The sequence below is a fragment of the Harmonia axyridis genome, chromosome 5 (assembly GCF_914767665.1).
Source record: "Harmonia axyridis chromosome 5, icHarAxyr1.1, whole genome shotgun sequence".
In the NCBI taxonomy this organism is placed as follows: Eukaryota; Metazoa; Arthropoda; class Insecta; order Coleoptera; family Coccinellidae; genus Harmonia; species Harmonia axyridis.
This window is the reverse complement of record NC_059505.1, coordinates 33068964-33082631: the sequence shown is the minus strand read 5'-3', so window position 1 is coordinate 33082631 and position 13668 is coordinate 33068964. Positions and strand designations below refer to the sequence as shown.

The 13668-nt window shown below is 35.8% G+C and overlaps 2 protein-coding genes across 2 annotated transcripts in view; both read left to right on the top strand.

Moving 5' to 3' along the window:
• The window catches only part of LOC123681280 (dedicator of cytokinesis protein 3), an 82238-nt gene that overhangs the window by 57371 nt on the left and 11199 nt on the right, over positions 1 to 13668 (top strand). The window contains exons 4-7 of the mRNA XM_045619593.1: positions 11384 to 11495; positions 12584 to 12811; positions 12868 to 13086; positions 13145 to 13489. Coding sequence (XP_045475549.1) covers positions 11384 to 11495; positions 12584 to 12811; positions 12868 to 13086; positions 13145 to 13489 — 904 coding nt within the window. The remainder of the gene's footprint in view (positions 1 to 11383; positions 11496 to 12583; positions 12812 to 12867; positions 13087 to 13144; positions 13490 to 13668) is intronic.
• On the top strand, positions 2543 to 6292 carry LOC123681283. Its single transcript, XM_045619596.1, has 2 exons — positions 2543 to 3862; positions 5653 to 6292. Exons 1-2 carry the CDS (start codon positions 3706 to 3708, stop codon positions 6225 to 6227), a joined length of 732 nt encoding a protein of 243 aa, XP_045475552.1. The 5' UTR covers positions 2543 to 3705; the 3' UTR covers positions 6228 to 6292.

Genomic DNA, 13668 nt, shown 5'->3' with positions numbered 1-13668 from the left:
TACTTTCGAGTAATGACGTCACCGTCATTTTTTTCAAATGGAACACCCCCATTTTGTCTCAATTTTCCGATGACTCTAGCTGAGCTGATTCCAAAAATGTATCACATTTTGATTCCAATTGCTACAGGATGGACAAAAATACATATGTTTTGTATTCCAAAACTGTATCACATATTGATTTCAATTGGTACAGGACCAATTGGAATCAACATGTGATACATTTTTGGAATCAGCTCAGATAAAGTAATCGGAAAATTGAGACAAAATGGGGGTGTTCCATTTAAAATAAATGACGGTGACGTGATTACTCGAAAGTAATTCACCCTGTATATTAGATTATCATTTTAAAATACGGTAAATTAAAATGAAAAATCGACGTGTTTCACGATTATTTCTTAAAATGGTCTGTTTAGCTAAAAATGAATTTGTTCCATACTTTACAGACACAGTGTATAAAGTAACAAAGTGTATTAGTTTTTTGACATTTTCTATGTCACTTGTGTTCAGTAGATTATGTAATTTAAACTTAATCATAGAAAGATACAAGCTTTCACTTCAAAATGGACCACTTTTTTCTTCAAAATGACACTAGGTTCACTCTTTGTTTTCCAGATGCAGGGTGTTGGAGTTTGATTTTTTCAAGTTTTTTCTCATAGCACCTGTGCTTTACAAGATATTTAACTTGAATTTGGCATAGATATTCTAATTTAAAGTTTTCATCATGTGATCGAGTATTAATTTTGAATACAAATCTACAGGGTGATAGTTTTTCTGGAACAGTGCCCGCTCTTTTCCTCCAGAAATTTTTTTTGGGATAAGTTATTGGTTTGAGACCTTTTTTAATGATGAACTATAGATTTTTGTTACAACAACCTGACCTTCAACCCTGTCAAGAAAATAGTTCATTTTTTTGGAAGACTACTAACAGGTAGTTTAGAAAAATGTTAAAAGGATATACTATGATAATACTCAGAAAACGTGATTTGAAATGCAAAAGCCAAAGTTTGAGGTATATTTATAATAAAAATTTGTTCGATTCCAGATGTTACTACAGCACCATGTCAAAAATTGTTGCATTGGTAGAATGCGTACTCAAATTATATTCATTTAACATTAGTGGAATACCAATGAAATATTTTGATCTTTACCATTATACAAACAGAGGTTTATATATATTGGGCAGGTGAACAAAAATAAGAACATCAAAGACTTGTTGAGACTAAATTTGTCCTAGTACAATACAACAATTATATTTTGGGGTCACAAAAAAATTTCACAATATACAAATTAATAAATAGAAAACAACTGCTTATTCTGGTCGTCTACACTCCTAGTATTCATATATTTTTCCCTTTCCCTCTTCTTGGGGTTCATAATTCTGATTGGTGAATTGAAATTAAAAACAATTGCTGAAATATCAGAGATAACGCCTGAAGATCTATACCCATCAAAGAAGCCACACTTCACACAAAAATTGATGGTTTGTCAAAGAGATACCGACAAGATTTATGAAGTGCAAAAAAACTCTTGGAAATCGGGGTAAGCAGAGAATCACATGCCGACGCGCGACAGTAATATTTATGACTCAATTGCGGCATCTTTGAACATGTTTATTGCGGAACGTTTGAACCTATATATTGGTCCATATTCATATTATTTCTAACCTTATTGCATTTCCATTCCGTATCCGTACTTTCAACATCTTTGTTTCAGAAATTGCGCCAAATTTTTGCTGATCTTGTAATTATTTGAGCCTTAGTATGTCAAATTCTAGAAGGGCCGGCAAAATTTAAGAGGTGCCCGGGCCATTTGGGGGGGGAACGTTCCCCCAGTTCCCCCCCCGTGGATCCGCGCCTGATTGATGCAACATGTCTCCATCATTACACTCCGGAGTCCAATCGACTGTCAGCTGAGTGAAAAGCACAACAATCAGCCGGCAAAGTTATGGCATGAGTATTCTGGGATGTGCAAGCTATAATATTCATTGATTACCTCCAAAAGGGCCAGACCATCAACAGCGATTATTATATAGCGTTATTGGATCATTTAAAGGATGAAATCGTTAAAAAATGGCCCCATTTGAAGAAAAAAAAGGTGCTGTTTCATCAAGACAATGCGCTGTGCCACAAATCAATGAAAACGATGGCGAAAATGCATGAATTGGGCATCGAATTGCTTCTTGCATCCACCGTATTCGCCAGATCTGACCCCAGCGACTTTTTCTTGTTCTCAGACTTCAGAAGAATGCTCGGTGGAAAGGAATTTAGCGCCAATCTAGAAGTAATCGCCGAACCTATTTTGAAGCGAAAGACAAGTCGTACTACAAAAATGGTATCGAAAAGTTGGAAGATCGCTATAATCGCTGTATCGGCCTCGAAGGCAACTATGTTGAATAATAAAATCGAATTCTGCCAAAAAACTGTGTTTTACTATGATAGATCGGGGACTTTTCAATTGGCCTGTTATATTAATTCCCATAAGGTTTTTTTTGTAAAATTAGATGATATTTCATATGACAAGGTGGGTCGGTAAGCTGATGAATCACCCTGTATATTTCAGGTAATAAGATACTGGGTTTCTTGGGAATCACCCTGTATATTTCAGTTAATAAGATTCTGGGTTTGATGGTATTATTTTTTGTTAATGTTGCACTGTAAAGGTTTTGATAGGGTTTGGTTGAAAGAACAGTTTTTCTAAGAAGCAACATGTCCAAGTATTATAGGTCTATGAGATAGGCTACTCCTTCATCTTTCCCTATCCCTGTGACTATAATTCCTGAATTCAAAAGATGCCCGACATTTTCACATTCTTCTACTTTCAAAATGTGCTGACAGTTCACGCTTAGGACATTGAGATTATAAGTCTAATGAACGAAATACTGAGTTCGAACATTTTGTTTTTTTTTTCAATTTTCTTTATTGATATTTTGAAAATTATTTGGTTCAATGCAACAGATGAAACATAAAGTCATTCACAATTGAATACCGTATCAGGTACTCGAACTTGAGACACTCTGTTTATGGGTGCCAAATCATGGAAGAATATTCTCGATTCAAATTTGTCGGTCCGTTCTCCCAAAGATATTCTTTGGTTCAGAGGGTATCAGATGAGGAAAATTTGATTATTATAGAAGCTACGTATCTGATCTGATGAACAAAACTGATTTTGACCTTGATTTCTTTATATGTAAGCCGAAAGCAATCGTTTAAGACCATTCACGGCACAAAATTCCAAACTAGAACAAGCGCTCAAAAAGATAGACTTGTTTCCGTTACTTATCATCGACGTGTTTTAATCTCGAGATTTTGCACGCTCGTCAACTCATGAAACAATGATCATGATGCAGGTTATGATAAAAAACATTCGTAACATTTGACCAAACATCGCTTTGTCACAGATAAGCTCTCGAGTGTCGCTTGTTACTTTGAACCGCCCGCCCCCACGTGCTACACACATAACAACACCTCGATGCTCCTCGCATGCTATCGCGTATGCAATTCCATTTCCCTCCTTCCCGATCGACCTACCTGACCACGTATGCCGTCATCGCCTCACGATCGTGCAGCTTCGTGCTCGATACGGGTCACATGGCGTGACGCTTGCCACGCAATCTGCGATCACGCGTTCGCCTCGCGTCTCGTCGCTTTCTAGTCGGCTGGCTGACGACAGTGAAGCGGAGACTGGAGAGCCGACGTGTTGTTCAACATGGAGCGGTTTGGCGATGACATGTCACTGAACAGACTGTTCGTTAGGGAGGTGGAGAAGAGAAGGGGTATCTACGACTATACCTGCCAGGAATACTCCAATAAGGAGCTGCAGGAGAGGAGTTGGCAGGAGATAGCTGACGTTGTTGGTAGCACAGGTGAGTGTGAAGGTTTTGGTATCTTGGTTTTAGGTTAGGGTTGCGTGGTGCTTGAGGTTCTTCTTCTTGCCTATCTACTATGCTACATCTAGGTGACATTCGAGTGGAGCAATTCATTTGTTGTACGGTCATATTCATTACAGATTGGTGTAGCTAGGTTTGTTTGTTTCAGTCGTGCCACCATGACGGAGATTCAAACACATCTGGATTTCATTACGTATTTAGTAGAGAGTTATTGTTGCAACTTTGTTTTAATGTTGACGTATTTGCTTTTTGCTGTCAAATATCTGTGGTCAATGTCACTGAAGAATCCAAATGGAACTCGATGTTTGTTGTTCCAAAATTGCTGTTACAGCGATATCACTACTTTGGAGCTTGATATTTTGTTGTAGCATGGAAACGTTAATGTTAAATGGATTTTGAACGGAGTAAATTGTTGAAATATGTTTGAGAAAATTGTGATTCAACGCTATAGTGTAGATGGGAAAATTGAGCCAAGCATATTTTGAATGAGGAAAGAAAGAAATCTTATGTTTTTCTGCATGATCCAGCTTTCTGGATAACTAATCTGCTGCCAAGATGGTATTCTGATAGCTATATAAAACTATATCTTTATGAAATGTGCAATGGATGAAAAAAAAAACCAAACAAAATGTTTAAGGTTTAGACTTGAAGGTTGCTATCTCTATTTGTTCGTCCATAACACTGAACCAAACAATCAGAAATAATTATTATTTGATCACTATCAACTTACGCATCAAGGTGACATGAAATATAAATACAAATGTGCAGGCAGGTTAGAGATCTTTAATTTTCAATGCGTTGCAAGTGTACACTTTCCAAATCTTGTTTGGTAATAATTCATTATAATTATGATTTTTAATAAAGTAGCAAATTTTCAAGTTGCAATAATTCTCTATTATTTTCGTTTGAATCTCTTTTTGGTAAATCCGAATTTGCATTATTCTGCTGAATACATAATGAGAGAGGAGTTTCAAAGCTATGTCTGATTGTCCTTAGGAGTTTCTTCTAGTTTCGCAGTAATTATAACAACAGATGAAAGTATTTTAGTTGGCTGCTCTCGTGAATTATGGATTCGTAATTATGATTGTCATCTCAACTCCAACTTCAACACATGTTGAGTTATTATTTCCATGATTCAGAAAGGATGTTCCATGGGCTTTTGATTTTTCAGGCCTTTTGCCGTTTTTATTTTTTTTAACACCTTATGTAAGTGTTCCCTTTGATCTTGTAATTGTTTTTCAAGTCTTGGGTTGAAGGTTAGGTTAGGATAATTTCAGCATAGGCACTTTAGTATACTGATGATGAATTGAAATTGGATTCAAAATATTGCCTAAAAGGTGTAGAGTCGTATTAAAATATTTTTGAGCTTCTATATCTCACTTTCTTATTTTCACAATGCAATTACGCATCCAAGTTTTATTTTAGTTAATAGGACCAGTACCTACCTCTTCTCTATTATGTTCACTTGGAATAGATTGATTTGGTGTTTTGATCGCATTCAAGTTTAAGAACCTTGACGAGTCTACAACTGAAGTTTTTATACCTTCTTTCTTTCCACCATGAACACTAGAGGGACTCTTCGGCAATGAGCTTGTTTCTTTGGTTAGGTTAGGTTAAGTTCTTCAATTGTCTAAACGCTCCAATGAGAAGTTTTCTTCCTTCTGTCCACCACAAGCATAAGCTTCAAGTGATCCGAAATTGCATCTTTTATCATTCTTATCATACGCGATATCATCAAATATAAAAACATATTTCTTGATTTTCAGTGCACGAATGCAAATCCAGGTGGAAAAATCTCAGAGCTGGGCTGACCCGATACCTCAGCAGACCATTGACTCTATCCGGCACTAGATACGTAAAGAAATATTACCTGTTTGATGATCTACAGTTCATATTACCTTTCATACGAGCACGCAACCGTTTGGCTTTGAACGATGGTGGCGACTTGGACCACTCTGATCCACACGCTGGGGAGGACGATGAGGATACATCTCAAGACGTGGATATAGACGTCAAGCCCCACATTCTCCTGGATGACGTTGAAAGCAATTCGGACGACTATTCGTTGCATTTTCTAGAGCAGAACACCAGGAAGAAGAAACGGAAAACAATAGAGAATGAGGATGAAGCACAAAAAACGCAAATAGCTAAGAAACCTAAGTTGAAGGAGGATTTTTTGGAGATTATGAAGAATTTTTTGTTGGACACTGCGAAACCTATGACTCCAGACCTGGATTTCTTTAGGAGTATTTTACCAGATATAGCAGAGTTTACTCCTGCTCAGAAGAGATTGTTTAAGCAGAGGGTTCTGCAAGTTATTGATGAGATAGCGTCATCTTAATATGGTACTTTGTTGATTTGAATATGCATTTATTTTTGTTGATAGTTAATATATTTTTTTTTGTAGTGTCGTTTTCTTTTATTCTTTTAATTTACGATCATATAGACCTACTCATTATAGGCGTTCGTTTCAGTGCGCCAAACCTTCGAAAGAAAAAACCTAGAGACTTGAAATTTTCTGGGTACGCTTGTGGTCTGATTGCGCTAGTGCCAAATCCGTCCAATGGTTTCTCCAAAAATATAGATTCGTTCCAACTGAAAATCTGTGTAGTTGGTTATGAAATATCGCTAAAATTGCTGCAATTTTGTGATTATATATAGCGCATCGAAGAGAAGATTCGTATAAAAATTATGCTTTATAGCTACTTCATTAGAAAGGAAAATTTTGTTCAGATTTCGAATCCAAATACAATTAATCGTGGGTTTTCGACGTCAATTTGACACGTAGGTACCGTTAATCTTGGCGAAATAATATTTATAGAATCACATTATTTGAATCAGATTTGCGTCACTGCCACCTATGACAATGTTCAATTATATCAGAATAGTTTGTTGTTGTTTGCAATTGAAGTGTCGTATGACACACTGACCTCAAAGATTACCATATAGGGGTCATTGGAATATACCTACACAATCATCATGTTTTGGAATTGCATTTTCTTGAAAGCTTGGCGTAATCTTAATAAGAGAGAACTTGCAAATTATGCCTATTAGTTTTATATTTGTTTTCTAAGAATATATGAACCGATGTACTCAGTTGATGGATGTGGCAATCAACCCTTCACGATATGTTATTTCCTGTTGAGAGGAAATACCATCACGTGACTGCTCAGTTCAAAGCGACATTATAGATTTTTTCCTCTTATAACCACTTATTATTATGGGGTTTTCACATAATTTGTTTGAACACTAATCTACATTGTGGTAAGTCAATATTTGTAATTTGCGAAAGCAATAAAAATTGGTAACTTTTCGTTTTTCGCAAAAGAATTGATGATATTTTCAATATTCGTGAATTCGTAATTTTGACTTCTTTAACAACTCATTATTTACGGTAACAAAACAACTGTATACACTAATGATATAAATAATAAGATAATAAATAAGACCAATTGGACCTCTCAATCGATTAAAAAATCAGTTGTATTGCTCATAGATCGAGAAACAAGGCTCAGAACAAGAGCTTTCAAGGTATCAACGAGACAGTCTGAATCTATTGGCGCTCCAGTATAAACCCAAGACGCTAATCATCGTCTACAGACGTCGCCGGTTACAACACCTTCAGCCATATTTCATCACGAAAATTAAGAGTGTGATTCCATCGAAATACAAGCTGCTCCTTCACCGGCAGTCGTGGTTCTTACCTACCGCCCCGGGCGCAAAATACCGAATTTGCGCGAGCCACTGTACTCCGCCAAGACGTATCCAGCGCGACTCTGAGCGTACAGGAGGATACCGCTTTTAGTGAGAGCATGGGGTACCCGCTTAGGTACCTACCTACCAACCGGGCGGCTACTTGACTTACAGTGAGCTATTCGCATAGTCAACGGCCAATAACCTCCTTAGCAAGGTTAAAAGCGGACGACTTGCTGGTGCATGTCAACTGCATATATTAACATCAGCGAGAGCAGAACCCAACGGCAGGCTTGTCTTGGACCCTTGCTTCTCTGCACGAGGGTTGTTCGAAAACATAAACACCTTCAATATATGTTATGAAGTACGACACTTGAAAGTTGAAGTGACCATAGTCTCGTCTACATGAATTTTTCACTCAGCTTAATAAAGAAAAGAACGAAATATTCCAAATTGCCGTTTCAAATGGTTATAGATCACTTAGTATAGAAATTTATAAACGAATAAAGGGTGTTTTTTCGAGGTATATAACTTTAAGTTGGCATTACTGTTCAAGAAGGCGACCGATTTAACAGATGTCAAGTGATTTATTCTCAGTTTGGTAATTCATCATGAATAGACTCACGCCTGAACAACGCTTGCAAATAGTGCAATTTTATTTCGAAAATAATGGTTCTGTGCGGAATACGTATCGCGCACTACGTCCATTTTATCGTCGACAAAATCGTCCATCATTCTGGTTGAATGGCTACGTCAACAAACAAAACAGCCGCATTAGGAGTGAAGCTAATCATCAAGTGTATGTCGAAACACAGTTACATCCAGAAAAACTGACTGTTTGGTGCGCTTTATGGGCTGGTGGAATCATTGGTCCGTACTTCTTCAAAAACGATGATGGCCAGAACGTTACAGTCAATTGTGATCGGTATAGTGCCATGATTACTTACTTTCATTCCTGAATTGAACAACCATGATGTCCAGGAGCTGTGGTTCCAACAAGACGGTGCAACATGTCACACAGCTCGTGCCACAATCGATTTATTGAAAGACACGTTTGGTGACAGCCTAATTTTACGTTTTGGACCTGTGAATTGGCCTCCAAGATCTTGTGTGTGCTAGACTACTTTCTGTGGGGCTATGTAAAGTCATTGGTCTATGCGGATAAGCCACAAATCCTTGACCATTTGGAAGACAACATTCGTCGTGTTATTGCCGATATACGGCCACAAATGTTGGAAAAAGTCATCGAAAATTGGACGTCCAGATTGGACTACATCTGAACCAGCCGTGACGGTCATATGCCAGAAATCATATTTAAAATATAATGCCACAAGATTATCTTGCGGATAAATAAAATTCATGTCAATCGAATAATCCATCGTTGTTTTATTGCAATTTAAAGTTCTATAGCTCTAAAAAAACACCCTTTATAAGAACAAACGTTTAAATAACACCTGTGAAAAATCCTGATGCGGACAAGGGTTTTAGAGCTTTCAATTTTTATCCTAAAACCAATAATAAGCTTCAAAACATTTTTAAGAAAGCTCACATAAAATTAGTTCCTTAACAAGATTAAAAGTGAACTTGCTGGTACTAGTCAACTACATATATTACCATCAACGAGAACAGAATCCAACGGCAGTTTTCTTGGACCCTTGCGTCTTTGCATGAGGGTCGATCATTAAAATCTTCAATTTATGTTACTGTGCATTTCTGTGGAATCAGTAACAATGACAACAATGTTACCATTTTTGCAAACCAAATAGCAATTGGGAGTACATGTCTAGGAATTCACGGCTTGGCTTGATATTCAACTACTTGACTCAAGCTCAAGCCAAGTTTGCTTGAGTTTGACTTGAGATCAACTTAAGTTCAAGTCAAGTTGTAGTTTTTCAATGTTAAGTCATGTTACTTAATAAATAAATACTTGACTTAACATTGAAAAACTACAACTTGACTTGAACTTAAGTTGATTTCAAGTCAAACTCAAGCCAACTTGGCTTGAGCTTGAGTCAAGTAGTTGAATATCAAGCCAAGCCGTGAATCCCTATACATGTCATTGAAGTTGGATAACCTCATATTTTCAATACGATTTAAAAATATATTTTAAGAATAGATTTTGTAATTCCAATTCTTAATAACAATTAAACCACCTAAGCAATCACTATCCCTGTATTGTGGCATCATTTGCTTTCTGAGTGGAGTGTGATGGAAGCTAAGTTAGCTAAATCAACAGAATAATAGTATGTGAGGCACACGATTTACAGATAACAATAGTAATGATGATCATTATTTAGAGCAGAAAAGACAAAGGAAATAAGCCAAGATAAGGGAGATATTAGATTGAATATAAGGGTATATAGGCTAGAAAAAAGTCTTTTAGAGCTTCGACCAGTTTGATCTTTCTATACCATGCTTAACAATATACAAGGGGAGTTGTTTTGACATGCAATGGTCGGTTAGTCCACTTCCCTGAGAGTACAATCTTACTAAAGGGAAATATGTCGTAGCCAGCCCGTTTTCCCGATTCGACCTCTTGAGTTTTTTTTTTATTTTTACAAGGCTTACACTACAGAAATTCCTTATTATGAATATCGAAGAAATTCGATGCTGTACGTCATATTGAAAGAAATTGAATATATGTAACGAGCGTTCATTAAAATTCGTGGCCAAGAGTGCTGTGGAGAAATTGGAGTTGATTTTCTGTGATGACAAGTAGCGCTTAGCTTGTACCATATTCTTTCCAGATTCGAAGTATGTAAACAAATGTTACTGGTACAAGCTAAGCGCTACTCCTAGTCACATAAAATCAACTCTAATTTGATCACGAATTTAAATGAACGCTCGTTTTATTTTAGAATGAAAATTTGTATTTTGGAATTATACGTTATAGTTTTAATGTCTCATAGTGTAATTCTTCATCTTTGAGTGGACAGCAATTTTTGTTTGTTTTATAATTAGAGCTGCTTCATGATCTGATCATGTGAAAAATCATATTTCTTTCATCTGGAATCTAACCAATATATCATGAACTTTGTCGTTATTTATCTATATTTATTAATTATCGTTTGATCAGTAGTTATCTACTTCTCGAAAGGACCAGGTAACATCAGACAATTCCTGATCGTCCTAACACCGTCAACTGAAGATAACTTCGTCCCTGAACTTTAAATAGGTTGTGTCCAGCTGCTAAATGTGTGTAGACGACACTCTTGGCATGTGCCACACTATCAGATTTTTGCTTTATTAGCCGGTTGCGAAATGGAATGATAAGACAAAAAGTAAACGAAGGCATCTTTGTTTTATCGTCCTCTCTCGTTTCTCACCAGCTGGTATTCTCTTGGAATGTTCTTCAGGATGACTCATATCATCCACCTTGAGATTCTAGGATTCTTTGAATTTATACATTGGAATAACAGCAATGAGATATTATTGGTTGCATACCCAAAGAGGTCTTCAATATATTGTAAAGCTATTTGAAAAAAGTGGTTAATTACTATACCAACTATAAAACTCATCCTGCTTAGTTTTTAACTTGGAGGTTTTTTTTAAATTAGATCTCACTCTATGAGTGACTTATATTATTTGAAGAATTATTTTCTTGAGATTTTCACCAGATCTTTGCAAGACACTTCGAAAAAAATATTTCATTTTTCAATTTAATTCATTTACTTTGTATGATTGGATGATTATATATGCACCCACATTCTAGTATTCATTGAGAAAAAGAAGGTTGAGATGATTCCTTCAAACTCCGTCCCTTATTGAAATTCAGTTAGTTCATATTGTAAATTTTTGTTCCAGAAAACTGGGATTGGACTTGGTACCAAGACAAGGAGCTGAAATGGTAAATTCTGATTCGATGTCTGTAGTAGAGCTTTATCATGTACATGTTTCAAGCGCAGAAAATACTACGGTAAGTCGAACGTTGAAAGTAAACTTTTAGCTAATTCAAACCTCAGAGTAATAAACATGTTCATTATTTACTGCTTATTGTTTAGAGTAGTGAATATGTTTATTACTCTGAGATTCATATTCATCAATAGACAAGTATTGCCCATATTCATAATTAAATAATGAATAGAATAAGATACTACTTATTGACTTGGGTCTTCATTGGTTCTTCATTCTTTAAAATAAACTTTGAAAAATGTAATATCTATCATAAACTATTACAACTTGAAAATATACAGTAGTTCACCTGAAACATTTTTAAATTTACAGAAGATAATACTGAAATGTTATGGAAATACTTCTGAAGTTAAACGATTTACTATACACTTTTTAAAATATACAGGGTGTTACCCTTAAGGTGTACGTACCATCTACAACTAATTTCCACCAAAAAAGATATCTTAGAATATGCATTTTTCTCTGCTCAAAATTTAAATTAAATTCACTTAAGATTTTCTTCGTGTTTTCAACTTAATGTTGTTGAATGTCCATAGCGCAACTTTTCAAAATAATATATTTTTGAATTAGCTATAGTGTCAGAGAAATTTTTGGATTTCCTATTACCTTGATGTCCAATGAAACATGTAACCCTAAAAGTTGCATCAGACCATTAGCTTTCCAATGATTTAGGCAATTTTAATTTTATTACTTTCAATAGTAGTAAAAACGTTGTTAGTAAGGAAAAAGCTGTGTAATTTCAAGTAAAAACGTGTTCTACCTATTTGAAGAGTATGGTGTCATCTACCAGTTTGTCGGGCCATGCAGAAACTGATGTTTTGACTTATTTTGCATGTAAGTTAAAAACGTGGGCATTAGCACTCATGGTTGGTACGTGTTGAAATATTTAAAGTATGACAGAATATATTGTTTACTTCATTTAATCAACGAGTTGAAAATAACCAAATCACAAACTTCAATCAGAAGATGCTTACCGCAGTTGTAGGTGAAACGTTAGGCCAATAACCGAGTAGAACATGGCTAGAAAGCCTAAATATTGAATATTGGTCTTGTTATGTGAAAGGTGCGAGTATTTTTAATTTTGTTTTCCAGGCCAGGGGAACACTCAAGAAGAAGGAAACCAAGAAAGTCCTGACCCATCATCTGTACTTCTGTATGCGTGACTTTGGGCATCACATCGGCGAAGATACCGAAATATATTTTTCTCTATACGATGCTGCCAAATGCAAATATATAACAGAGAGATTTCTGGTCAGGATATCCAAAGAGGGTTTTTCCAATTATGTAGAGAAATTGCACAGTAACTGCACATTCTTCACGGTAAAGAATTTTCTTTTTGCGTTTCAAGATGATTTTACTTACTCAAGTTATTCCAGGACTTAGGTAACTCGGACTTGAATAGTGATATTTTTATAATTGCTCATATAATAAGAATCGGAAAAATGATTTACTCCGATACCTCGAAAAAGACTGAAAAATACGCTACTTTACAACAGCAGGTGTACAAAAGACCCTACGGTGTTGGCGTGCAACCTCTAGGTAAATTTTTGGCCAGTAAAGACAAGGATTCAGACGAAAAGGAATTCAACATGAAGGTACCATACCAAACAATTGACCAATATTTAATACATATGTTATAATTTCTTCTTGTAGGTTTTTCAAGGGGAAGAAAAAGACTTTCACCAGTTACACGAATTCATAATAAAGCAAATAGGAAAATTTAACGCTCTCACTTGTCCTCCAAATTATGGGATAATGATATCTCTCAAAATACTGCATGGCGAACTGAGACAAATCAAGGAAGACAATCAGTTGTTGTTCAAGAATGTCAGTTTGACGAAAAAATTAGGTTTTCCTGATGTAATCATGCCGGGAGATGTCAGAAATGACCTATACATTTCTTTGGAAAGGGGAGATTTTGAAAGAGGTGGGAAGTCCACTGGCAAGAATATAGAAGTTACAGTTGTGGTGCTGGACAGTGAAAAGAATAGGATACAGGTGAATTTTAGTCTTATCAAAAATATTCAGGTGCACCTAAAAAACTTGTACAAATAAATTACATTAATGTCTTAATTTTTTTCAATATTTTTTTTTATTTAGAAATTGAATTGAAATAACATCATTCTTGTTCCTACAAGATATTACCTCAGAATTCAGATAATCTAGACTGACACATT

Coding starts and splice junctions, on each gene's coding strand:
- LOC123681283 (XM_045619596.1), top strand. CDS start 3,706: ATGGAGCGGTTTGGCGATGACATGTCACTGAACAGACTGTTCGTTAGG. Junction 3,863..5,652: donor TGACGTTGTTGGTAGCACAG/GTGAGTGTGAAG, acceptor CTTGATTTTCAG/TGCACGAATGCAAATCCAGG.